This window comes from Paramisgurnus dabryanus, chromosome 4, assembly GCF_030506205.2.
Source record: "Paramisgurnus dabryanus chromosome 4, PD_genome_1.1, whole genome shotgun sequence".
Taxonomy (NCBI): Eukaryota; Metazoa; Chordata; class Actinopteri; order Cypriniformes; family Cobitidae; genus Paramisgurnus; species Paramisgurnus dabryanus.
Window position 1 is genome coordinate 18,974,450 of NC_133340.1, and position 23,877 is coordinate 18,998,326.

The window sequence follows — 23,877 nt, forward strand, 5'->3', positions numbered from 1 at the left end:
TCACCATTATGGTGATCAGTGGTTCCTTTAGATGGGTGGGTTGACTCTTGTTTTTGCCTTTGAGGTCTTTGCAACAGTGTTTATTAAACATGTTATATGTTTCAAACGTTGTTAAAGCAAAGTTTATATAGATTTATAACGATATTATAGATTTAAGTAAATTGTTTACACAGTCAAAAAATTCAGTATTCGTAGAAAATTAGATGTTGACAGACACATATTATTCTGCATTGGATATCAGTGAGATAGCTTTCCTCAGATCAAGCTTTTTCAATTTTATTGTTAAATACTTGCTGGAAATACTTCTTTGCCTCACGTGCAGATATAATGAATCACCCCACTAATCGGAATCATGGTGACAAACATCATGTTGCAAAGCATACTGGGATCTACCATAGTATAAAACTCATGACTCCCATCATGCATTGCAACATAAATTATGTCACCATTGTTGCGATTAATGGGGTGATTCATGATATCTGCACGTGAGGCAAAAAAATAAACTTTCCAGCAAGTATTTAAAAATAAAATTTAAAAAGCTTGATCTGAGGAAAGCTCTGTAAGTTAAAACAAATAAAGAATATATATTTGATCAACAATTTATTTTCTATGAATACTGAATTTTTTGACTGTGTAAACAATTTACTTAAATCTACAATCACTGTTATAAAAACTACATAAACTTTGCTTTAACATCCTTTGCAACAAATAATGTGTTCAATAAACACTGTTGCAAAGACCTCAAAGGCAGAAACAGGAGTCAACCCACCCAACTAAAGGAACCACTTATCACCATAATGGTGACCAAACAATTTCAAAGTAGACAAAAGTCAGTCTGGTTTGTGATAAGAGAGATGTCTTTTCAGTTGATTTTTTCTAAGGCAGTGGCTGGAAGTTGTAGTTGTAGTTCGGCTCATTATCACCAGGTGTCTTCAATAATCAAATAATCACTCAAATGATTGCTAAAGTATCTAATTAACTCTAACACTGCTTCGGTGTTACTTTTAACACCCTGCTGGTGGTACCCATATAAACACAGAGCCGGTGTTAATTTAACACCGGGGATTTTGCTGTGTATATGAAGTATGACTCATTAATAAGGTATATAGTAAACTTGATCTTTAAAGAGCACTGTATTTATGCGTTAAGCGTCATGTTAATGTCCCAATGTTTTTTTTTATTATTCCGGACAGGAATGAATAAAACGGTTTAAGACCCAAGATGTATGAATTTGATTCTGATATAGCACTGTGCGTTAGCTCACTTTATGTCCCAATGTTTTTTATGAAATTCTGGGAAGGAGTTAATAAAACTGTACGAGCCTAGGTGTATGAATTTTATACTTAATAGCGATGTATTAATGCATTGAGCTGCGATAAGCGTCACTATTCCGATAATTTTAATGAAATTCTTGGCAGGAATTTATAAAACTGCATTTAGTATGCGTCATTAATAATGTCTATAGTGAATTTATTCTTTTAATAAATATGTGTTAGCATTGTGTTAATGTCCCGATGGTTTAAATGAAATTCTGGGCACTAATTCATAAAACGTGGGCTCGATTTAACTTAATAGAGGGAACGAATTACTAAAACGTGGGCACGATTTAGCTTAAACGAGGGAACGAATTATTAAAACGTGGGCACGATTTAGCTTAAACGAGGGAACGAATTACTACAATTGAATTGTCAAGTCCTTCTTTTCTCCCTCTTTCTCTCTGCACTAAATGGAAGTGCTGTGGTTGGATAGTGCAGATAAAGGGGGCGGTATTATTGTAATTTGCCTTACTACCTACACTGTAAAACCTAATAAATTCACAGAACTTAAAATTTATTTTGTAACAGATTAAACAAAAATATTTTAGTGATGTTTTTAAATGTTTTAAGTTTACATAAAACAAAAATTACAATTTCAGTTGCCTTAAATTATCTCAATGTTATCTTATAAATATTTATATTCCTCAACTTATAATTAGGGAGTATTTCACTCAAAATGTTAAATATTCTTCAACTAATATATTGTGGGAAATACACTCAAAAATTTAAATATTCCTCAACTCATAATGTGGGAAATACACTCAAAAAATTTTATATTCCTAAACTCATATAATGTGGGAAATACACCCACATTTTTTATATTCTTAATTAATATTTATGAATAAATATTCAGTTATATCAGCTAGTAATGTTAGAAAACACAAAAGTGACACCACAGTGACAATTTAACAACTTTTTTATTAAACACAATGTGCTTTTAAAAGGCACAAATTAATACAGGTCTGTCAAAACAAAGTGCTTGTGATAAACTAAAACAAAAGAAAAAGACTAAAACATACTTTGTTTTTATAAAGTACCGTACACTGTGTTATTATTTCCATATTCTGATGGTGGTCAATGCTTCAGAGGGTAGATTCAGTATTTTGGTTCTAATAATATTTCATTATATTCAGTAAAAATTAGGATTAAAACTCACAAAGGATTTGAGATATAATTTAACAAGATTCTAAGTATAATCTATCCTCAACAGCAATAACAACTATTAGAATGTGGAGTCATTTAACACGATTTAAAAACATTTTCCCACTACTGTACCTTGAAGGCTGCAAATCACTTTTTCTTTAAATTAAACATTTGAATAAAGTGCTGGTTTCTACTGTGCCATACTTCAGCTGGCAACATCAAGGTAGGCATAAGGCAACAAAACATTAAACATGTATAGTGCATGAATTGAATGTCAATGTTTTTCATATTTAACAATAAATGTATTAAATCTGAGGTAGAACAGGCAAATAGTGTCACGTCTTAAATCTGAGGTAAAAGAGGCAAAGGGTTACATTTATAAAGAGGGGGGGGGACACTAAATATCTAAATATCCTAAAAATCTCAACAAATAATCCATTCTCCACTCATTTAACAAATCATTCTTCAGCATCAATAGACGCCATTTCAGTGGTTTGTTGTCCTCAAGACGCATGGCAACTTTTGGGATAAATCTCAATGTAAGCTCGTGATTCTTTGGGTACTGAAAGTCTATTGCATAGATGTACCCAAAGAGCAGGAGAAATTAGTCAAACCAGATTTATGGGACCACTCACAAGTATTTCATCCTCCACGACAATACTGATCCTCTCAGGGCTGAAGAGGGCACCATCAGTAGGGTCATACATGAAGACTGTTCAAGAGAGCCACCGGAGTGTCAGTGAGGTCTGGACCATCTGGTGACTATAAAACACAAATAAGACAAGAATGAGTTCAGACCCTCAAGGACACAAAACATTCTAATGATGTTAAGACATAACTGTCACTTAGCCTGCAACTAACCTATATGTTTAAACTATTTACATATGCTGATATCTTATGTTAGTTTCACACCTATCTGTTCGCATACTTTTTGTTTAATTGAATGCTTTATACTTACCTTTTTATTTATGTAATTTCTACATGCCAGTTTGAAGAATAACAACTCAAGTAAACTTCAGGTTATGCGGGTATTCCAGAAAGGAGGTTCAACAAACTCTGAGCCTAACCCTGAACTCTGAGTTGACTTACCCTGTTGAAGTGAAACTGAGTTTTCAGTTCCAGAACAGCTGATCTGAGTTAGGCAAGTCAACTCTGAGTATGTTAACTCTTAGTAGAGCTCCTGCATGACGACTAGTAAAAAGCCATCATCAATGGAGCTCCAATAATGAGATTCTCCATGACAACAGGAAAGAAAACAGGAAGCAGACATTTTCTAGCTGCGGCCGTAATAAAAATCACAGACCAGTCACTGAGTTTTAAGATTCAGCACAACTTTTCCATTCAGCTAGGTTCCTCGACCATCACGCCTTCCAAGACGGCCAAAAACCTGGGAGTGGTCATTGATGATCGGCTTAGCTTCACGGAGCATGTTGCCAGCACCGCTCGCTCTTGTAGATTCATCCTCTACAATATTAGGAAAATTAGACCTTTCCTAGATGAGCATGCTACGCAGGTCCTGGTCCAAGCTCTTGTCCTGTCCAGGCTGGACTACTGCAATGCGCTACTGGCAGGACTTCCAGCCTGCACGACCAAACCCTTACAGATGATTCAGAACGCAGCGGCAAGAGTGGTCTTCAATGAGCCAAAGAGGGCGCACGTCACTCCTCTCTTTGTCAAGTTACACTGGCTTCCTATAGCAGCCCGCATCAAATTTAAGGCTCTGCTCCTGGCCTTTAAAACCACCACTGGGTCAGCACCCCCTTACCTTCGCTTGCTTATAGAGCCTTATGTACCCTCTCGATCACTGCGCTCTGCCACCGAGCGACGACTTGTGGTACCATCTCAAAAAGGGAAAAAAACACTAACGCGTACCTTCTCAGGAACTGTCCCACAACTGTGGAATGATCTGCCGGTAGTGACACGATCAGCTGACACTGTAGCTGTCTTTAAGACTCGGCTAAAAACCCATCTCTTCCACCATTACCTAACTTCCTAATTACAGATTTACTATCTTTATTTAGTTACCCTTCTCTTTATCTCTTTCTCTATCTACCTTCCTCTTTATCTAAAAAATAAAAAAAAAATAAAAAACTACTAACATACCCTTGGCTACTAACATACCCTTGGCTATGTATATTGTGTTGGACTTGATGAGACTATTTCCAGTGCACTTATGTATTGCTGTCTTATGTTGCCATAATTGCTTCTATTGTTTACCTCACTTGTAAGTCGCTTTGGACAAAAGCGTCTGCTAAATGACTAAATGTAAATGTAAATGCAGTTGTCTTTTCATATTGAATTTAACATCACTTTCTTTTATATTAGCCTTTGAGGAAGTGGCTGAATGTTGTTCAATGTTTTATTTTAGGCTCATGAGAGCTGTTCCTGGGTTACGGTTTCCCTTTGGAATGGATAGGTCAAGAGTTTTTTCTTATCTCAGGGTTCACTCTAAGTTTTCAAATAACCTGCTTTCTGGAATACCACCCGGTAGAGCTGGCGAAAAAAAAATCATCTGCGATTCTCATGCGTGTCTCATTAGTAAAGCCAATACGGTGATTAGTAGTAAACCACTATCACCTGCTTTCAGATAAAGCGGCATTTACTACACAGAGCCGTATTTCACTGAAAGCTAGGCAAAATCGCGTTCATAATCGTGAAAGATCGTCTTCGATTATGAATGCGATTTTGCCAAGCTTCTTGGTGAAATACAGCTCTGTGTAGTAAATGCCGCTCCATCTGAAAGCAGGTGAAGGCAATTTACTACTAATCACCAAACCGGCTTTACTGATGAGACGCGCATGAGAATCACAGGCGATTGCTAGAGTCCGTTGAGTGATGTCATATGTAAAGCTGACTGAATAGCTACTGTAGGCAAAGGGATTGGTAGTGAGGCCAGTACCCCTGCAAGTAAGCTTACGATGGGCCTGTATGGGCATAGCCTAAGGGCCCCGCACAGGTTTGCTCACTGGCGAAACGTTGGCCCCTAGGGGGGCCCCCAGGAAGCCCTCACATAGAGAAATCCCCGGAGTTAAATGAACACTGCTGGATGTATATATTGTCCCATCTTACAGAGTGTTAAAAAGTAACAATGAAGCAGAATTAAAAGCGCTGTTATCCTCTCTCTCACCATCTCTGTCTGAAATCTAAAATTGCATTTTACATCTTACTTGTAGAGTCATTTTCTTACTTAGGTTGAGATTTTGTTTCATTTAAAGTCACCACTATTGTGATCAGTGTTTGATTTAGTTAAACTTGACTCGTGACTCTTACATTGTTCAATCGTTTGATTGTTATAACTTTGTGTGTTTAAGACATGTTTGTTATGGCAGAGTGCTAAACTTTGGTGGTGGTCAGTTCAGTAAATAAAGTCTAAACATCATCATATGAAAATGAATGTATTAATGTATTGTTTGCACACTTATGAGAAGCATCTCTGACAATGTGATACTACAGTACGAGATCCAGCTCGCTCTTAGCTGTTTGTCTTTCTGAAGAATTTTGAAACACTGACACTTAAAATTAACCGCTGCATGATGTAGACACACAAATATCAAGAATCAGAGTATGAATCACAATGATGGTGACAATAAAATGAAAAGTTTCATGCTGCAATGCATGCTGGGTATCAACAAATTACAAATCTCATCCAGGACTTCCAGAATGCACTGCGGCATGAATAAATAATGACCTTTATTTACCATTTTCTTTGTCACCATTGTTGAGATTCATACTCTGATTCTTGATGTCTGTGCATCTACATTATGCAGCGGTTAATGTTTATGTACACACTATGAAAATCCTTCAGAATAATAACCTGCTATGAGAGTTTTGGACCTTACACTGTAGTATTTCATTATTAACAGAAAATGATGCTTCTGATAAGGGGGAATAACTATATTATTAAATCTGTTCATTAAATGTTTATGTTTGATGTTGTTTATGTATCAACCATCAATATTCAATTACTATTGTCTTTTCTTTGCTATAACATGTGTTTCAAACACACTTAGATATAGCAGTTAGAAAACACTAACAAACCAACGGTCAAGAGTCAAAGTCCAATTAAAACAACCACTGATCACAATAATGGTGACTTTAAATGAAACAGCCAACATCTTAACATAAGTTAAGAAAATGACTCTACAAGTAAGATGTGAAATGCAATTTTAGGTTTCAGACAGAGATGGTGAGAGACGGGATAACAGAGCTTTTATTCTGCTTCATTGTTACTTTTTAACACTCTGTAAGATGGGACAATATATACATCCAGCAGTGTTCATTTAACTCTGGGGATTTTTCTGTATGAGGGCTTCCTGGGGGCTAAGTGAGGGCTGCCCGCGCAGGGCCAGCGCTAAAGGGCCAACGTTTTGCCAATGAGCAAACCTGCGCGGGGCCCTTATGGCGCTTTTCCATTGCATAGTACCCCACGGTTTAGTTTAGTTTGGGTCGGGTCAGCTCACCTCACTTTGGTGTGGTTAGCTTTTCCATCGAGTTTAGTATCACTTCGTAGTGGGAGGGATTATAGGCGTGTCGTTATATTTATGCTGCCTACTGCTGTGACATCATACACGTGAGAGCGTTGTTGTACATTCCCATACATTCATTTATTTCTCAGTCTACCACAAAATTAAAATTGGCCACCACAAATAGATGTTTGCACATCGCGTTTATAACTACCTCTGTCTCACATGACAGTTTCTGTTCAAACACCCGACCCGTGGCGTCAGTCGACGGCGCTCTGCTGAGCCTCATTCAAGTTGCATTTATGCATTTATAATACAGACGTGCACGTCGCGAATGTGCCGCCACAAACTGCAAGTCTGGAAAAAACTGTTATTGTGTCCCGGATTCTCAACCTGTGGATGTTTTTCATCGCTAAAAGGGTGTTTGGAAACTTATAGCAGAACACAGATAACAACATGTATGCTCAAGGCAGCGCAAGCTAGCAGTAAGCTAAAGCTAATATTTACATTGTAGGTCACTGATTGGTCTGAGAGAAGCGTCATCGCTATAGTGTTTTCGCGTCACGTTTGGTATCAGCTCGGGTCGCTTGGAACCCCAACCGAGGTGGTACAAAAAAAAGTATTGGGTACTACGTACTGCACCCAATGGAAAAGCTCCCAAAAGTAAGCTGACCCGACCCAAACTAAACTAAACCGTGGGGTACTATGCAATGGAAAAGCGCCATTAGACTAGCCCTGAGTGGGCCCATAAAGGGCCATCGTAGGCTTACTTGCAGGGACACTTACATTGCAGTTCCTGAAGAACTTGAAGACATCTTCACGCAGGTACACAGGTCGTGCACAAAGGACAAGGGCTCGTCTCATTTTCATCCTTTTCATCACTTTGTTCCTAGATGGACCAAAAAAATCCATTGCAATAGTCATTACAAAAATGCAGACCAAACGCTCAAAAAATTAAAGTGTTAAATAGCTCCATATTCTGATGTTGCTCATTGCTATACATGGTAGATTCAGTTTTTTGGGTCAGCATTTCTTTATTAAAACATTTTACAAATCAATAACTTTCTTTTGTAGATACTTTAACTCACAAAGGAAAAACACTTAAAATTGTAAATCAAATTAAACGACAACAGAAGTTATTTGGACTTCTCCAATTTAAACTGCTTGACAACACATCAGTAATTTGATGAAGTCTTCTGCTGCAAAAACCTTAAAGGAACACGCCCAGATTTTGGGAATTTAGATTATTCACCGTATCCCCCTTAGTTAGAGAAGTCCATACATACCTTTCTCATTTCCGTGCGTGGTGTAACTCTGTCTGACGCAGCCCTCGCTAGCTTAGCACAAAGTCTGGAAGTGAATGGCTCCAGCTAGCAAACTGCTCCCAATAAGTGACAAAATAACGCAAACATTTTCCTATTAATGTGTTGTGATTTGTATAGTCACACAATGTACAAATAACAAGGTGATATGAGACACAGCCATCTTTTAACAGTATATATACTGAGAACTATATTCTCAGAAGGAGAAGCACTGCTACATGGGCCACGACGAATTAATTCAACATTCAATTCAAGCAATATAACACACTGATCAATCACACAAAAACATTAATAGTAAAAATTTAGAGAGTTTATAAATGTTACCTGGCGATGAGAACTAAATCTTTGCTTTTGGCACCACAAATAACCAAGGTCAATGTAAAGTCATAGAAATAAATTGTTTTTGTTGTAGTACATTATCGAATCAAATATTCTCATCGCATATACACAACCAGTGTGTCAAGACAAACACTACAATGATTTCAGTGTACTTCGTTCTTTAGCGTGTTTCTTCTGATGATGCTGAAGACTTCCAGAATAAGAATCTCTCTCCACAGATCGAGCAGACATGAAGGTTTCTCTCCTGTTTGAACTCTCTCATGGACTTTTAATTACTTGACTGAGTAAACGACTTCTCACACTGAGATCTTTTGTAAGGTCTTTCACCTGTATGATTTCTCTGGTGTCTCACTAAATGTTCACGTTGACTGAAACTCTTCCCACAGACACTACAGTGATGAGGGTTCTCTCCAGTGTGAACTCTCTCATGAACTCTAAAACTAAATAAATGTGGGAAGCTCTTTCCACAGATTGAGCAGACGTAAGGTTTCTCTCCAGTATGAACTCTCTGATGGGCTTTTAAGTGTTCTGATCGAGCAAACGTCTTCTCACACTGAGAGCATTTGTAAGTTTTCTCTCCTGTATGAACTCGCTGGTGCTTTAAAACCTTAGCATGTTGCCTAAAACTCTTCCCACAAACATTACAGTGATGAGATTTTTACTCCAGTGTGAATTGTCTCATGGACTATCAGCTGAGATTTCTGACAGAAACGTTTATCACAGTGTGAACATTGATAGTGTTTTTCTTCAGAGTGAATTGTCTGGTGTAATTTTAATGAACTTGAATCCCTAAAGGCTTTGTCACATTGACTGCACTGATGCGGTCTCTCATTGGTGTGTATACGCACATGACTCTTCAGATGAGGTTTGTGGTTGAATCTCTTCTCACAGTGAGGACACTTGTATGGTTTTTCTCCTGTGTGAATTCTCTGATGAATAACAAGATTTGTTTTCCTGCTGAAATATCTGCCACATTCAGTGCAGTGGAAAGTTTTTTCTCCATTGTGAATTCTCTCATGGAGTATCAGCTGAGATTTCTGACAGAAACGTTTATCACAGTGTGAACATTGATAGGGTTTCTCTTCAGAGTGAATATTCTGGTGTGATTTTAATAACCTTGAATCCCTAAAGGCTTTGTCACATTCACTGCACTGATACGGTCTCTCATTGGTGTGTATAAGCACATGTTTCCTCAGATTAGATTTGTGGTTGAATCTCTTCTCACAGTGAGAACACTCGTATGGTTTTTCTCCTGTGTGAATTCTCTGATGAACATCAAGAGTTGTTTTCCTGCTGAAACATCTGCCACATTCAGTGCAGTGGAAAGGTTTTTCATGACTGTGTTTACTTATGTGACGTTTCAGATAAGATAAGAAGCCAAAATCCTTTCCACACTGCTGACAGTGAAACTTTATCTTCTTCTCTTTGTGCTCTTGTGAATGAAGTTCCTTCTCTTGTAAGGTAGTTAAGCTGATTTTAGATCTGGTGCAGAGTTTCTGTTCTGTGTGTTTTCTCTTTAAATGTCTCTGTGAGCTCAAAGTCTCTCCACCGGTGATGCAGGAAAGAGTCGAGGACGTTATTTTTCCATCCGAACATAAATCACTCTTCACATCTGAAAGAAAAATGAAACAAATAAATTCACTTTGATTTTCACACAGAAGGATGAATTGAGATTCTGTGTGTATTCACACAGAGACTGAAGACAGCTATCAGTCCCGTTTTTTAAAGCTGGGTCATTGATCATCAAATAAATCAAAATTTGGAAACATATGCAGCTAATTTTTTTAGTTGTTGTCCTAAAAATAAATGTTAGTCCTTATATTTTTTTGTCATTTGGTTAATGAGTCTGTGACTTAAACCCTCCTTTATAAAACAGGTACTCACATACAGTTAAAAATTTTACAAATACTACAATGATTTAGGAAACATACCTGTCAGAATAAAATCATAAGCATCATTGTGATTGTCTTCATATTCATCTGCTGTGGTTTCAGTTATTATTTCTGTTGGTTCAGTTTTTATCTCCATCGTGAGGTTCGAGCAGTCCATGGGTTTGACTGAACACATCTTGAGTTTGGTCTGCAGGATCTGCTGCTGTTCTCCAGCGTTCCAGACAGAATCCAGAGACTCTGTGGAGGTTTGATCAGTAGATTCCTCATCCTGTAAGCCCTGATTACTGTCACACACTGTAGTGTCCTGAGCGTCTGTGGGCTTTGACTCAGTATAACAGAGTAAAGTCAGACTGAGCTCGGAGTCCTGTGTGGAAGATTCACAACAAACACACACAGAGTAAGATTAGAAATGATTTGATGTTGTCTGATTCAGGTAAAGGATGTTTAAGCTGTACAAACCTCTCTCTTCAGTACTTCATCTCCTCTTAACCTCAGCTTTGTCTCCAGTAACGCCACCTCTTTCTTCAGCTGAGAGATTTCTGTGATGAAATCATCAATATCCAGCATGGACAGATCAGTTCCTACGGATTTACAGCACATCACATCCATCATCAACACTAAAATACACAGAGACAAGACTCTGTTTACACTCAATAAAACACTCAAGAGAGAAAAACAACAAGTACGTTAAAAATAAATCTCAAGTAAACTAACAGCGGGTGATGTTTGTGTCTCTTCGTTGGTTTTAACGGCGGTTTGAATTCATAGAGTGACTCTACTGCCATCTTCTGGAGATGTTTTAACTCCTGCACGCAGTCAGGTAAAATTCCTCGTTTTTAATAAACACCAGAAGTTCGTGTTATTCTAATTCTTCCTTTCATTCTTTTATCATTTATTTTTCACTAAGAAACATCAACCATCTTGTGTAATGAATGAGAGATGAATGAAGTGTGGAGCGTCCTTTCTCTCCAGTACAGCAGGAGGCGCTCTGCAGCTCTTTAGTCCGCCGATAAACCCACTAAAGAAAGAAAGAGCTCGCGACCCGGCGGGAGCTGGGAGGTTGGCTGAATCCCAAACCAATATCATACTATATAGTACGCAAAGTAGCGCTTTTTACATACTATATAGTATGGAAGTAGGCGGTTTGGGATTCAGCCGTTGTCAGTACCCGATGCGTGCCGCCTGCCCGATCTGTATTGCGCATGCGCATAATTGCGTAGTAGAAAACGTCACCATTTCACTGTGCGATTGGTACCACGCATGTGTGAAACACTTTACGGCTAAGCATAACAACTGGCAGCGTATTTTTGTAGGCTACACTTTTGTGTAGTTAATAAAGACTCTTTTTAAACATATTTAAATGAAGACTTATTGGCAATTATCCAAAACGGCGTCCCAGCTAATACACAGCGGCTCATTGTTCATAATCGTTTAATCACTCTAACCTAAATGTCTTTCAACACAATAATAAACAATATACAATAGCAACTGCAAATTTATTAGTTTCAGTAAACAGAATAAATATACAAATCCATTTACATTTATCAGATGCATTTAACCAACGAATAGAAACATTCAGTTTACACTTTTTTTCTGTCCCCATGCAAACGTTTTCTATAATTTTTTACCATAATTTGCAGTAAAACCACGGTAAATATAAAATCAACCATGGTTTATTAATACATAAAAAATAATCATGCTCTTAAACAAACATATAGTAGTGCATTTTAGTAACCACAAATTTACCATGATTTAAAATAATATGGTTACCACAGTTTCATTCCAGCATTTCAATATTGTTACTGTAGTAGAACCATGGTAACAAAACCTTGAAATAAGATCTGCAGTTTGACCATAGTAAAACCAATGCATGTTTCAAGGTTACAAAAAATCCCTTAATCAGTCCGAGGTAACAGTGACTCACTGAGGAGAATATTCTGGAAACAAAACAATATTAATATCACAATAGCTCTAAGATAATACAAGTCATGTGTTTAAAGTCATGTTCAGTTAAAAGACAATTATTATTATTATAGGGTAAGTTGGCAGAATTTCAACCCACTTTGTGTTGTTACAATGTCTGTAATTTGTAAATGAACCATTTGGATGATGCAAAACATAATTTTGGCAAAGTACTGTGGATAAAAAAAAGGGAATAAATCAGCACAATTAACTCAAGAATAAAGAAGAAACATTTTCTGTTCAAATGTTAGCATCTATTGTATTTGTAACAATATAAAGTGGGTTAAAAATCTGCAAACTTGCGCTTTGGGGCAGTAATTACAATATTATATTTGGCAATTTTGTATGTCCATCTATAGTTGCCATCATCTAAAGTCTTTGTGAGTGTTGCTTCATCTATTGTTGCCATCGTCTTAAGTCTCTGTGAGTGTTGACATCATCTGAAGTCTTCACAAATGAAGCTGGATCCAAAAAGGAGCTTCCGTAACCTCTAGTAATTTTAGGATGCGTATCCTGATGGGAAAAAAACAGGAAAGCAAAATTAGAAGGATTAGGATTGCTGCGGTTCATATTATTTCAAGCAAAAGCTTATGTGCACTTCTTATCATTTCATCACTGGAGAACAAGGTCATAAGATGTGTATGCAAATGCTTGGCTAGAAGAGGTGTTTTTCTTGATTAAGACTGGTAGAGTTTAACTGTTTTAGGTAAAGTGCAACTAGGTCTGATTCACTTTTTTGCATTTCCTGGTGTGTAAGTGTGTATTAGTAAGTGTTAACGATATGCTAAAGGTACAAACCACAAAGTAAAAGATGACACAAGTTATCGTCTCCATTGTAAATCTTTTTTCTTGGACAACAACAAACACACGGATTGTAGGCAACAGTTTACTTCCTGGGATTGGTGATGTAGACAAGACTGACAATATCATAATTCCTCCCACTTTGGCCTGTAAGTTTACTCCTGTTAGCATTGCATTGTGAGCGAATCTTTTAAACATGGTAAGGAGCGTCACAATGTACAGATTAGCTGGTCAATTAGGAACACAGAGCTTTTTAAATCACGGAGTTCTGTACAAAATCAATGCGTTTGAGGAAGGAGGGAAATCTAAACCTACAAAAATGTACGGTATGTGGAAAATAATGTTTTTTTTTTTACCAGAAACCACACAAACACATTATATTATACCATATACACAAGATAACGTTGTTTTCAGCAATGAAATGGGTGCATTTTAAATAAATAAAACCACAACCATAAACCTTTGAATAGCAATGTAGTTTGAGGTTCTACTTACTAGTCATAGGATTCAAAGCGCCTTAGAGATGTTTTCTGACAGGTCTGCTTCAACTATGCTGCATGGCCATCAGCATGGACAAATCTACAAACACAACATTTAATTTGTCACAAAGCAAACAATAGTATGCAGTGCGAGATTCATTAAATGGAAACAACCAAGAGCAGATGTAAAACACTGAAAAGAAAATAATAGTATACAAAAGATGATTGTCTGAAAAAGAGATGATTGATTAATTTATTGATTTACTGGTCTGTTTGTCTGTCTGTCCAATGTTATCTCAACTAACTTACCATCTACAACGAAGTGGTTGGCCACCCGCATGACTCTCTTCCAGTCAACCGCGACATCGACATCCCACTTAGTAGGTACTGCCGAAGGGCAGCATGAAATAAATACTGGTCCATGTTGGTCCTTTATACAAATTACTAAAAAAAAAGATATCTTGACTCACCATATTCTGCTACAATGTTAACACATAGATATAATGATGAAAGACTAAATCAAATTAAATCAACTTTATTTATATTGCACATTTTTAATGTGACATGCTCACACAATGAAAGGGATTAAAACAAAGATGACATGACGAAACAATAAAAATAAATTAGATAAACATAAAAAGATAGAGATTAAAACACACCCCTACTGGAAAATCCAGCTAAAACCAGCATAAGCTTTAAGGTGGCAGTAGCTGGTTTAAGCTGGTCCTCCCAGCCTGGCAAAGCTGGTGGGTCAGCTGTCTAACAGCCTGACCAGCTTAAACCAGCAAAAACAGCTACCAGCTTATGCTGGTTTTAGCTGGATTTTCAGAAGGGAAACCAAAAACTTGAAATTATGAAATGTAGTGGAGTAAAAATATGATAATATGCTTTGGAATGTATGTTTTCCAAAGTAAAACACTGATTAAAAAAGGAATACTTTTTATGTTGAAAGTAAAATACTTAAGTAGTGTCCACCTCTGGTATCAACAAGGATTGTAGTTTACATGTCACATGAATCTAGTCAGGGCCAATACACCATCAAATAAATGTAAGTTTAAACACTCGAAGTTTTCAGGTAACCGGACACACTGCATTTCATTGTAAGCCTAACCAGCCACCTAGGCTAGCTAACTACATGCTGATATGAAATACTGTATATTATGTCTTAGTGACCTTCTTGTTTATGCATAAAGAAGCCTGTATATCTGCATTAAAAACTTTTGAACGAACATTTCCGTCATTTACCTTAGCCTCCATATGTTCGCCGGTGTTGTTATATGACGCATTTCTTCACTATTTTTAAACTCCGGTTGTCGCGCATGCGTAGAACAGATCAGGTAGGGTCGTAAACTGTCGTAAAACACGTTGAGCTTCTGCGCATGCGCATAATTATGCGCATGCGCAAAACAGTTCGGGCAGGCGGCACGGATCGCGTACTGACAGAGGTCAAGGAGCTCGAGACGGAGAATGGCGAAGGCGATTGGCAAAAGCTGGATTGTAAATGGACAGGAGAGTGTGGAGGGAAGTGACGGATCAGGAAGTGATCTATAGGACAGTGGTTCCCAAACTTTTTCAGCATGCGGCCCCCCTTGTGTACAGTGCATTCCTTCGCGGCCCCCCAAAGAAAATTTGTGACAAAAAACTGTTCTAAAACTCAACATTTTAATACAAAAAAACATTAAATTATAAAAAAGTAGGGCTTTTGCTTAGTAGCCTTATTTTTTTAGGTTTAATTATACAGAATTCATGATAAGTTAATGTATTTCATAAAATGTCATAAAACTAGGGGCCCCCCTGGCACCATCCTGCGGCCCCCCTGGGGGCCCCTGCCCCCAGTTTGAAAACCACTGATCTAGGAAGTATGGAAGTAGGTGGCGTGGTGTATGAAAAATGGGAGATAACTAAAAATAACAAACGGAAAAAGAAAAGGAAAAATAAAACGTATGAAAGTGACTCAGAAAGGGGATTGATTACGGAGGAAAAGAGACGAGAGGAGTATGTGGTTTTTGCTAAACTTTTGGATGAAAGAGACTCATTTGGAGGTATGAATCCAGTACAGTTAACAAAATCGTTAAATAAAGATATTGGAGAAATAAAGAGTGCTAAGATATTAAGAAATAGTGCCCTGTTGATTGTTTGTAAAGATGACAGACAGCAAGCAAAAGCAATCAAAGTGAACATAATAAATGGGAAGAAAGTAGAATGTTCTTTGGCATTCAGGAAAAAAGGAGTTATTACTGGGATTCCGATAAACGTGTCAGTTGAAGATGACAAAAGAAATATAGCAAATGCAAGGGTAAATGAAGTCAGACGGCTTAAAATAAACAGGAATGGAAATGTGCAAGATAGTCTCTCGGTTTTGATAAATTTTGATCAGGAAAAGCTCCCTGAAAAAGTGTACATTGGATTTATTTGTTATGATGTGAGATTATATATACCCCCGCCAATAAGATGCTTCAAGTGCCAAAGATTTGGACATGTAGCGGCAGTGTGTAAGGGAAAGCAAATGTGAACGATCCTCAGTCGTATCCTGATCATCCAGAGAGATTTGAAGGTGTTCCTCAGCTTCTGTGTAAAGAGAGTCTGACTGGACGCTGTTACTGGGAGGTTGAATGGGAAGTGTGGACTCGTATAGTCATGACACGGAGTCAGCAGAAAAGCAGGGGGTAACAGTAGGCTTGAATGGATTCCAAAACGGTAAGAATTAAATGTTTAACTCAAGGGAAGCTGGAAAATTAGCATATATTCAAAAAAGTGGAATGTCCCTGTAAGATATAATAAAAGTTATGCTTGGAATTGAGATTTGTATGTGTACAAAGAAACTCTTTATATATATATATATATATATATATATATATATATATATATATGTATATGTATGTTCAATGATAAATGTATAATGTATAAGAAATGTCTTATTCAAATATTCCTATCATGAGAGCAGTTGACTCCTGGCTGGATCCCCACTGGAGCTTCTGGCTTCAGCACGGATCAAACGTGGAGTCATCTTTTATGTTCTTGTTACGTTACGGACTTACTATTGGGCTAGACTGCACTTGAGCCCACAGGTCTCACCCAGTAGGGGCCCCTCATGCTTCCGTTAGTTTGATTTGTAATAATGTCGGCGTTCTGAAATTTTTTTGTGTCCGAGAAATTTGGTGACTTTAAGAGGAGCATATTTATGAGTTTCCTGTGTGTTAAAGCGCCACTGTAATTATTACAGTCTTCTAATCTCATGCAAATCGATGATGTCATAATGATAGTTTATGCTTCAGCATTGAAAGAAGTTATGCATGTATTGTTACTGTTATGCTGTTTATGCACAATTTTTCATGGATTGTATCGTGTGTGTCTATTTCAATAAATACAGCAATTGATTTGCCACAGGAATTGAAAGGTGTGAAAGTGATACGCGCCAAAGATATTAGAAATATTTTTTTGTGTACTACTGTATTAGTTTGAGTCTTGAACTGTTAATAACATTATCAAAGTATTTTTATATTGTACTAATGTATGTGAGAGTCTTGACAACTGTTGGTTATGGTATAAATAAACAGTTTTATACCATAATAAAGTTTCTGTTGTAATGATTTTGTGGCTTTTGTGTTTTGCTCAGTTGGTATACATAACTGTCAGACGTATTAAATTTCATATTACTGTTTCTCAATTGTCTTCCCCAAAATCTGAATGTTTAGAAACATGGTTAGGTGGTGAAATTATAAACCACAAACTTTCACAATCTTTAGTCATTCTAGAAGTTTCCATGACTATGCTAATATTTAAATAAATAATCAAATAATAATAAGCCACATTGTGATTTGACATTAAAGGGATACTTCAACGATTTAGCATTCAGCTTTGTATCTGTAGAAACCCGGCAGTTTTACTGAATGACCATGTTTCCCTCCCTCATTTCCCCCTGAGAGGAGAGATATCTGCATTTTGGTTCTGCAAAAAAGTCCTCCGATGATGTAATATGACGATTTTTGCATCATCGGAGGACTTTTTTGCAGAACCAAAATGCAGATATCTCTCCTCTCAGGGGGAAATGATGGAGGGAAACATGGTCATTCAGTAATACTGCCGGGTTTCTACAGATACAAAGCTGAATGCTAAATCGGTGAAGTATCCCTTTAACTAAGTATTTTTGAAGCTAGGAGGATGCCACATTTTGCCTAAATTATTTTTTTATTAATCTCTTTGACTTCTGTTGTATGTAAAATACTTGCAATGTTTTTTATGGTTATCATGTGGTTGCGAATGCATTTTCTATTGTGTTATCTCTTGTTTAGCAGCATTTATAAAAACAGATCAGGTGAAGATGTTGTGTCTCTCTACAAACAGTTGCGTCAGTAAAATAAATAATGAATGCTCTCGTCTCCTGAAACAACAAACTGTGATGTTAAAAAGTAAGTTTCTTCATAGACATCTAGTCAAAAGAAGGATGGTTTCTTGATGAACCTGACTGAACATACAAGAACTTTCCTAAATGTACCAAGTGGAGCATATCATTTTTCATAACAGCCTAGGTAGTCAAATAAACCAGAAAATTAGCTTGTCCACTTTTGTGTCATCTTACATATTTCTATTATATCTAGTGAATTACAAGTGTACTTGGTTAATTATAATCAATCTGATAAATCATTATTAGATTTATGTTGTTATTATTTTGGAAATTGCGATAAGTATTATAATAATGTAATAATGTATTTACTATACATTAAAAGTAAATTATTTCCTTCAATATTTCAAGAATGGATCTACTTGTAGATAAAACAAATCACAACTTTGGTAGGTGGAATTAAAAAATTGATGCACAACGACTAATGTGCTGTGTAACATTATGTTGTTTATGTGGAGCTCATAGCTATAATCAGTATTTCTCTATTGCTGTCAGTATATTTTAACACACAAAGTTACAGCAGCCATGGAAAAACTAGTAAGCTGTAAGTCAAGGGTCAAGAGTCATAAAACAAATACTGATCGCCATAATGGTGACTTCAAATGAAACAAAACATCAACATCTAAACCCTTATAAGTGAATTGTGTCTTCTACAGCAATATTTTTACCAAACATTCAGAATTTTTTTTAACAGCTTTAAAAGAATAAAATGCAATGTTTTTAATCATTTACATATAACAAGCAAAAAAGTGAATATAAAAAAAACGTTGTTTTATACATTGTGTGAACATTAAAACATGAAATTGTCATAAGGTTTGGAAATTGTAGAATGTAACATTTTTCTAACATTCAGACCAAAAGAAACATTTTTAAAACGTTTTAAACATAACGTTTTTGGGATCGTTGGGAACTTTCTTAAAACTTTTCTCTGTTAGCTAGATCAGGTGACATTATCATGCAAAATACCTTGGCAGCAGTGCTTTGTTCTGTGGCATACAATAAATCCTGTGAAACCGGTTTAAAACAGCTTTAGAATGAACCTTGATCATCATCAGCCCTCACAAATATGTACATCACAGTAAAAGAAACAGAATAAAGATGTGTTTTCTTTCATTCAGAGTTTCTCCTGCAGTGTGTTCTGTCTAGATTAGTCATAAAAACTGCAAGAGCATTTGAGTTTGTTAAAAAAAGATTATAACCTTAACATACAGGGCAGGGGTTTTTAAAAGGCCATCAAATTTTTTTTTATCACAGTTAAGCTTAAAAATACACTTTCGATTACTTTTGATGAGACACAGTTGGCTTTAGTCTTTGTCTTAAATTTGTGTAAAAACTTCCAAACCTCATTCTAAATTTTCCTGATTTTTTGAAAAGCACCCAATCGTTGATGTCTGGTGCAGGACACATGTCTTTAAAAAAAAAAATTCAAGAACATGGAAAGCTCACAAAATCATTGCAAAAAAATCACAGCATTTTTCTTAGTTGCCGATGTGGAGCCAGCATGCCAACATGTTGAGTGTGTAGAAAGTGTAAGCACATAGATGTGTTTACTTTCATATGTGATGTATAACATTTAATGCATTTAATGAATAATATGGAAATAAATAATTTATGAATATGATAATTAGGTTAAAGTATTTTTACACAGAGACAATGAGGAGTTAAAATTAACTCCAAATCCAGCATATAGAGGTTGTGTGAATGTTGTGTTGAATGTGTGTAAGTGTGTGAGTGTTTGTGTATCAGAGACGCTGTAGAAGGACAGAGTGCCCGCTGGCCAGTCCAGATAAACTCCTACTTTATTAGATGGTTGTGATGTTGAAGGTATATCTGTCTGCTTTAGATTGTGACAAGCGGAGTAACTTCTGCTAGAACAGTAGAGATTCCAGGACTTTTCGTTGTAGCCAAACCAGCAGTCTTCACTCCGACCTTTCCTGCAGATTCCTTTATAAACCACTGAAATTCCAGCTCCCTGTCCGCTCCATTCAGCCTCCCAGTAACAGCGTCCAGTCAGACTCTCTTTACACAGTACCTGCTCAAAAGACTCAAATCTGTCTGGATGATCCGGATAGGGCTGTTGCTCTTCTACACGCATGACCTTTTTGTTGTCCTCAGACAGACTGAGAAGAGTGTTTGCTGTGTTTGGATCCAGTGTGAGATCACAGGCATCTGAAGACAAGATTTAAATTAAATGAAAGTACTAAAATAACAAATGTAATCAAAATCCCTTTGAGTTATTCTTTTAATAAACATAGTAAATAAAAAAGAAATTATGTACAATGACTCTGATGATTGCAGATTTGGTACTGGGATATGTGTGTTTAGCTAGGTACAAAGACCAGCGGTTGGCCATTATGAGAGTATTGAGCATTGTCATTTTTTTAGTGTGTTATGCACCATAGGCGAAAGCAAGTTTGAAAGGTGTAGTTTGTATGTTTAGCGGCATCTAGAGGTGAGATTGTGAATTGCAACCAATCGCAATTTTTGAAATGTATTAAGAAGCTACGGCAGCAACCACTAGACAAACATGTCATTGTCTGAGACAACGTAGTGATTAAGTTGGTTCGCAACCTGCCATAAAATCAAAAGACGACTACAATACAATATAATATAATACAAAAATTATATAAATACTGTTCGGTTTCTCGTACAAACCAAACATTTCATGTCTTAGGACATCAGTGTTTTCACAAGCCTCAGAGTTTAATTTGGATTTGTCTGTGCATTTTTTTCCACTGTTTTTTTCTACTGAAGAAACAAATCACCTACATCTCGGATGCCCTGGGGGTAAACTGATAAACATAAAATTTTCATTTTAAGGTGAACTATCGCTTTAAAGTCCCAATGGAATCAAAACTGAAATTTCTTATTTTTATATGATAATGACATCAGCTAGACGGCTTGGGTGGGAGCATCCGTTAACTCCTCCTGCAACTTTCGGTCTGCTGCCAGTTCTAAAAGAAATGCCTACTTTTCTATATCCAATTAAAGCAACGTTGAAAACACAAGCCAGGTCTACTATTTTTCTTGCGCGATGCTCTGTTTCACTCGGAAATACATCACAAACCAGAAGTAACGTCGATCGCGACTTTTGGTTCACGAGGACTTAACTATCACAAATCCATCTGTTAATGTTTTGTATCACTGCAGTCACTAGCTCTACTTGGCTGCCGTCCGTTTGATGTGTCAGGGCAACTTTAGACCCAAACACAGCAAAAACAACCTTACAGTCCCTACCATTTGATTGCATTTACCAACATACATTTTCTTAGTCCTGGAATAATCCTGGTCTTTCCACCATGGTCCACACTACAGTAACACACACACACAAGCAAATTATTGAAACATTTACACAAAAAATCAAAAGGTAATTGCTCTTTTTACCAAGCTGTGTCAAAAAATTATAAACTTACTTATTTACTATTCCCTGATAAGTGAATAAAATGCTCACTAAACAGGGAATTGTGAATTATTTCAACATACTTTACAGAAATCAGTAACCAAAAAAGGATCTACATGTATAAACAAGAGAGGATTGGGTTCATTTATACAGTAAAACAGCTGATTCTATAGTTCATATCAAACACATAAAGAATACAATACAACACTAGATTACATAAACTGTACACACTTGAGTTTCTCCAGTGTACACTTGGGATCATCGAGTTTCTGAGAAAGCATCTGCCGTCCTGAGTGTTGTGGGTGATTGTAGCTCAGATCCAGCTCTCTCAGGTGTGATGATGGGTTTGAACTCAGAGCTGAAGCCAAATAACAACAACCTTCATCTGTCACCATACAACCTGATAACCTAGAGACATCATGGCCGTTAGTGTCAGTATGTTTGTAGCACTTCTTTTCCAGAAGAAACGTTATTACAAATGTATTAAAATTAAAAACAGTTACATTCAAGTGTCACTAGATTAAGTACCAAGCAGGGTTGTGTGTAACGCGTTACAAAGTAACGCGTTACAGTAAAGTAACTACTTTTTTGGGTAAAAAGTAGTGTAACGCGCTACTACTGAACATTTGGTAACGTAACGTAGTTCATTTTGCAATTCAGCACAACGTTACTTTTGGTTAGATTTGACAGCGACACTGCCATCTGCGCACTTGTGCAATAGTCACAAGGTCCACACACATGACAGAGGCTGGTATATGATTTTATTTTGGCTAAAATGTCTTTGCCTCTAAGCTGTATTATGCCATTTTATTTTATTTTATTTACACAAGCCATCTACATCAAGCCATTTTTAAGTTATTCTTTTTTCTGTTGGATTTAGATGAGGCATGTATTTTTTATTTTGAGACATATGACCCATTTTGAGGTTACCATGTTGTTCCTAAGGAAATTATTGATACTTTTTTATAATAAAGAGCACAAAAGAAATACCTGTTATGTCCTCCATAGTATAACTTTATTTAGGACTACACATTTAGAAACAGATCTCAAGTCAAGCAACATAAAAGTAACGTAAAAGTAACAAGTAACGTAAAAAGTTACTTTCCAAAGGTGGTAACTAAGTAAAGTAATGCATTACTTTTGTAAAAAGTAACGAGTAACGAGCAAACACTACTTTTTTAAAGTAACTTCCCCAACACTGGTACCAAGAAAATGTATTAGTCATTGTTAATGCACTTATTTATGCTTGTTGGTATAGCATGTATAATTTGAGGAGCTCAGATGCAAAAGCTGCTGAACATTTTTCATCAAATACCTAAATCCACTTATTCCTGGCCTTAATTGCACAAAAGATAAATTAGACGAACGATGACATGCAAAACGACAGTGGATCAAACTTGTGTCCCTTGTAAGTACTTGGACCTATACAATCAGTATGTGGCAGTGACTTGCATCACAGCGCCCCTAATGTGTGGTTCAGTTTCTTCATTTGTACATTCCAGCTTTTATCGTTTGCAAAATTTCTAGTTGCATTTTTTGTGATTTTGCAGCTGTTTACTATGGCTTGTCCTAAGAAGTGGATTTTTTAAAAAGTGGAGGTTTTTGCCAATGCACTTAGAGGGTTTTGCAGCTGAAGAACCATTTACCTTAAGTCAAGTCAATAAAACTTATGTTTTTATAACTGTTGAAAACCTTAAAGATCTCCTTACCTTAGTATTTGTAATTTACAGTTGTGACTCTTGAGCGCATCAGAGATGAGCTTCACTCCTGAATCCTGCAAGTCATTGTTACTCAGGTCCAGATCTCTCACAGGTGAGTTTGAGGACTGTAGAGCTGAAGCCACAGCTTCATAGCACTGATGAGTAAGTTTACTATCAGCAAGTCTATAACAAAGAATTCATTTAAACACAATATGGTTAATTTGACCTTTATTACCCTTTTCTCAATTCTTAACATGTTCGGTAAACCTTTTATGTTTTTATGAACTCACTCCACAAGCTATGATTTGGCAAATAACTATAGTATATAATCAATGTAAATGCATTATCTTAATAACATATACTGCCAATGTCTTGCTATTGCATTTTTTTTTTCAGCGAGTTTCGTGTGATACATAAATAGGATAATAAAACAAACCTAAGACATGAATTCCACTGCACAAGGTATTTTTGGATACGAATACTATAATTCACACGTTAACATGCTTAATTTTCTTCTGATGATCGGATTCCAGATCCATTTGCGCCACCCCTTTGAATCTGATCGAAATTTTAATATGTTCATAATCATTCAGAATAATTTAGGTGTACACATGAAGGCTTTTCAGTCTGAATAAGCCATCATTATTTGGATTGCATG

The 23,877-nt window shown here is 36.6% G+C and overlaps 2 protein-coding genes and 1 long non-coding RNA gene across 8 annotated transcripts in view; all 3 read right to left on the reverse strand.

Annotated features, from left to right (window-relative positions):
• Positions 1–2,386: 2,386 nt before the first annotated feature.
• Positions 2,387–11,373, reverse strand: LOC135760523 (uncharacterized). Its single transcript, XM_065274534.2, has 5 exons — positions 10,935–11,373; positions 10,515–10,839; positions 8,209–10,195; positions 7,709–7,811; positions 2,387–3,221 (listed from the first exon to the last, which is right to left on the reverse strand). The coding sequence occupies exons 1-3, from the start codon at positions 11,085–11,087 to the stop codon at positions 9,225–9,227; spliced, it is 1,449 nt and encodes a 482-aa protein (XP_065130606.1). The 5' UTR covers positions 11,088–11,373; the 3' UTR covers positions 2,387–3,221; positions 7,709–7,811; positions 8,209–9,224.
• A 759-nt stretch (positions 11,374–12,132) lies between these two features.
• LOC135752413 (uncharacterized) lies at positions 12,133–15,110 on the reverse strand. Of its 2 annotated transcripts, none has more exons than XR_010533153.2 (4): positions 14,963–15,110; positions 14,027–14,161; positions 13,734–13,817; positions 12,133–12,950 (listed from the first exon to the last, which is right to left on the reverse strand). It is a non-coding gene; the product is annotated as an uncharacterized lncRNA (long non-coding RNA). The 2 variants fall into 2 exon arrangements; XR_012336604.1 differs by lacking the exon at positions 12,133–12,950 and adding an exon at positions 13,363–13,385.
• Positions 15,111–18,556: 3,446 nt separating this feature from the next.
• The window catches only part of LOC135760498 (NLR family CARD domain-containing protein 3-like), a 46,741-nt gene continuing 41,420 nt past the window's right edge, over positions 18,557–23,877 (reverse strand). For all 5 annotated transcript variants that reach the window (XM_073814496.1, XM_065274495.2, XM_065274501.2 and 2 more), the window contains 4 exons: positions 23,229–23,402; positions 21,751–21,927; positions 21,382–21,428; positions 18,557–20,288 (listed from right to left, as the gene is read on the reverse strand). In XM_073814496.1, the coding sequence (XP_073670597.1) occupies positions 19,744–20,288; positions 21,382–21,428; positions 21,751–21,927; positions 23,229–23,402 (943 nt within the window). In that variant the 3' untranslated portion in view covers positions 18,557–19,743. The remainder of the gene's footprint in view (positions 20,289–21,381; positions 21,429–21,750; positions 21,928–23,228; positions 23,403–23,877) is intronic.

What these genes read in the sequence shown, in the direction of transcription:
- LOC135760523 (XM_065274534.2), bottom strand. Translation starts at nt 11,087, where the DNA reads ATGATGGATGTGATGTGCTGTAAATCCGTAGGAACTGATCTGTCCATG. An exon ending in ATGAAGTACTGAAGAGAGAG is followed by an intron (nt 10,840 to 10,934) that starts GTTTGTACAGCT and finishes TCTTCCACACAG; the next exon opens with GACTCCGAGCTCAGTCTGAC. An exon ending in TTATGATTTTATTCTGACAG is followed by an intron (nt 10,196 to 10,514) that starts GTATGTTTCCTA and finishes TTTTTCTTTCAG; the next exon opens with ATGTGAAGAGTGATTTATGT.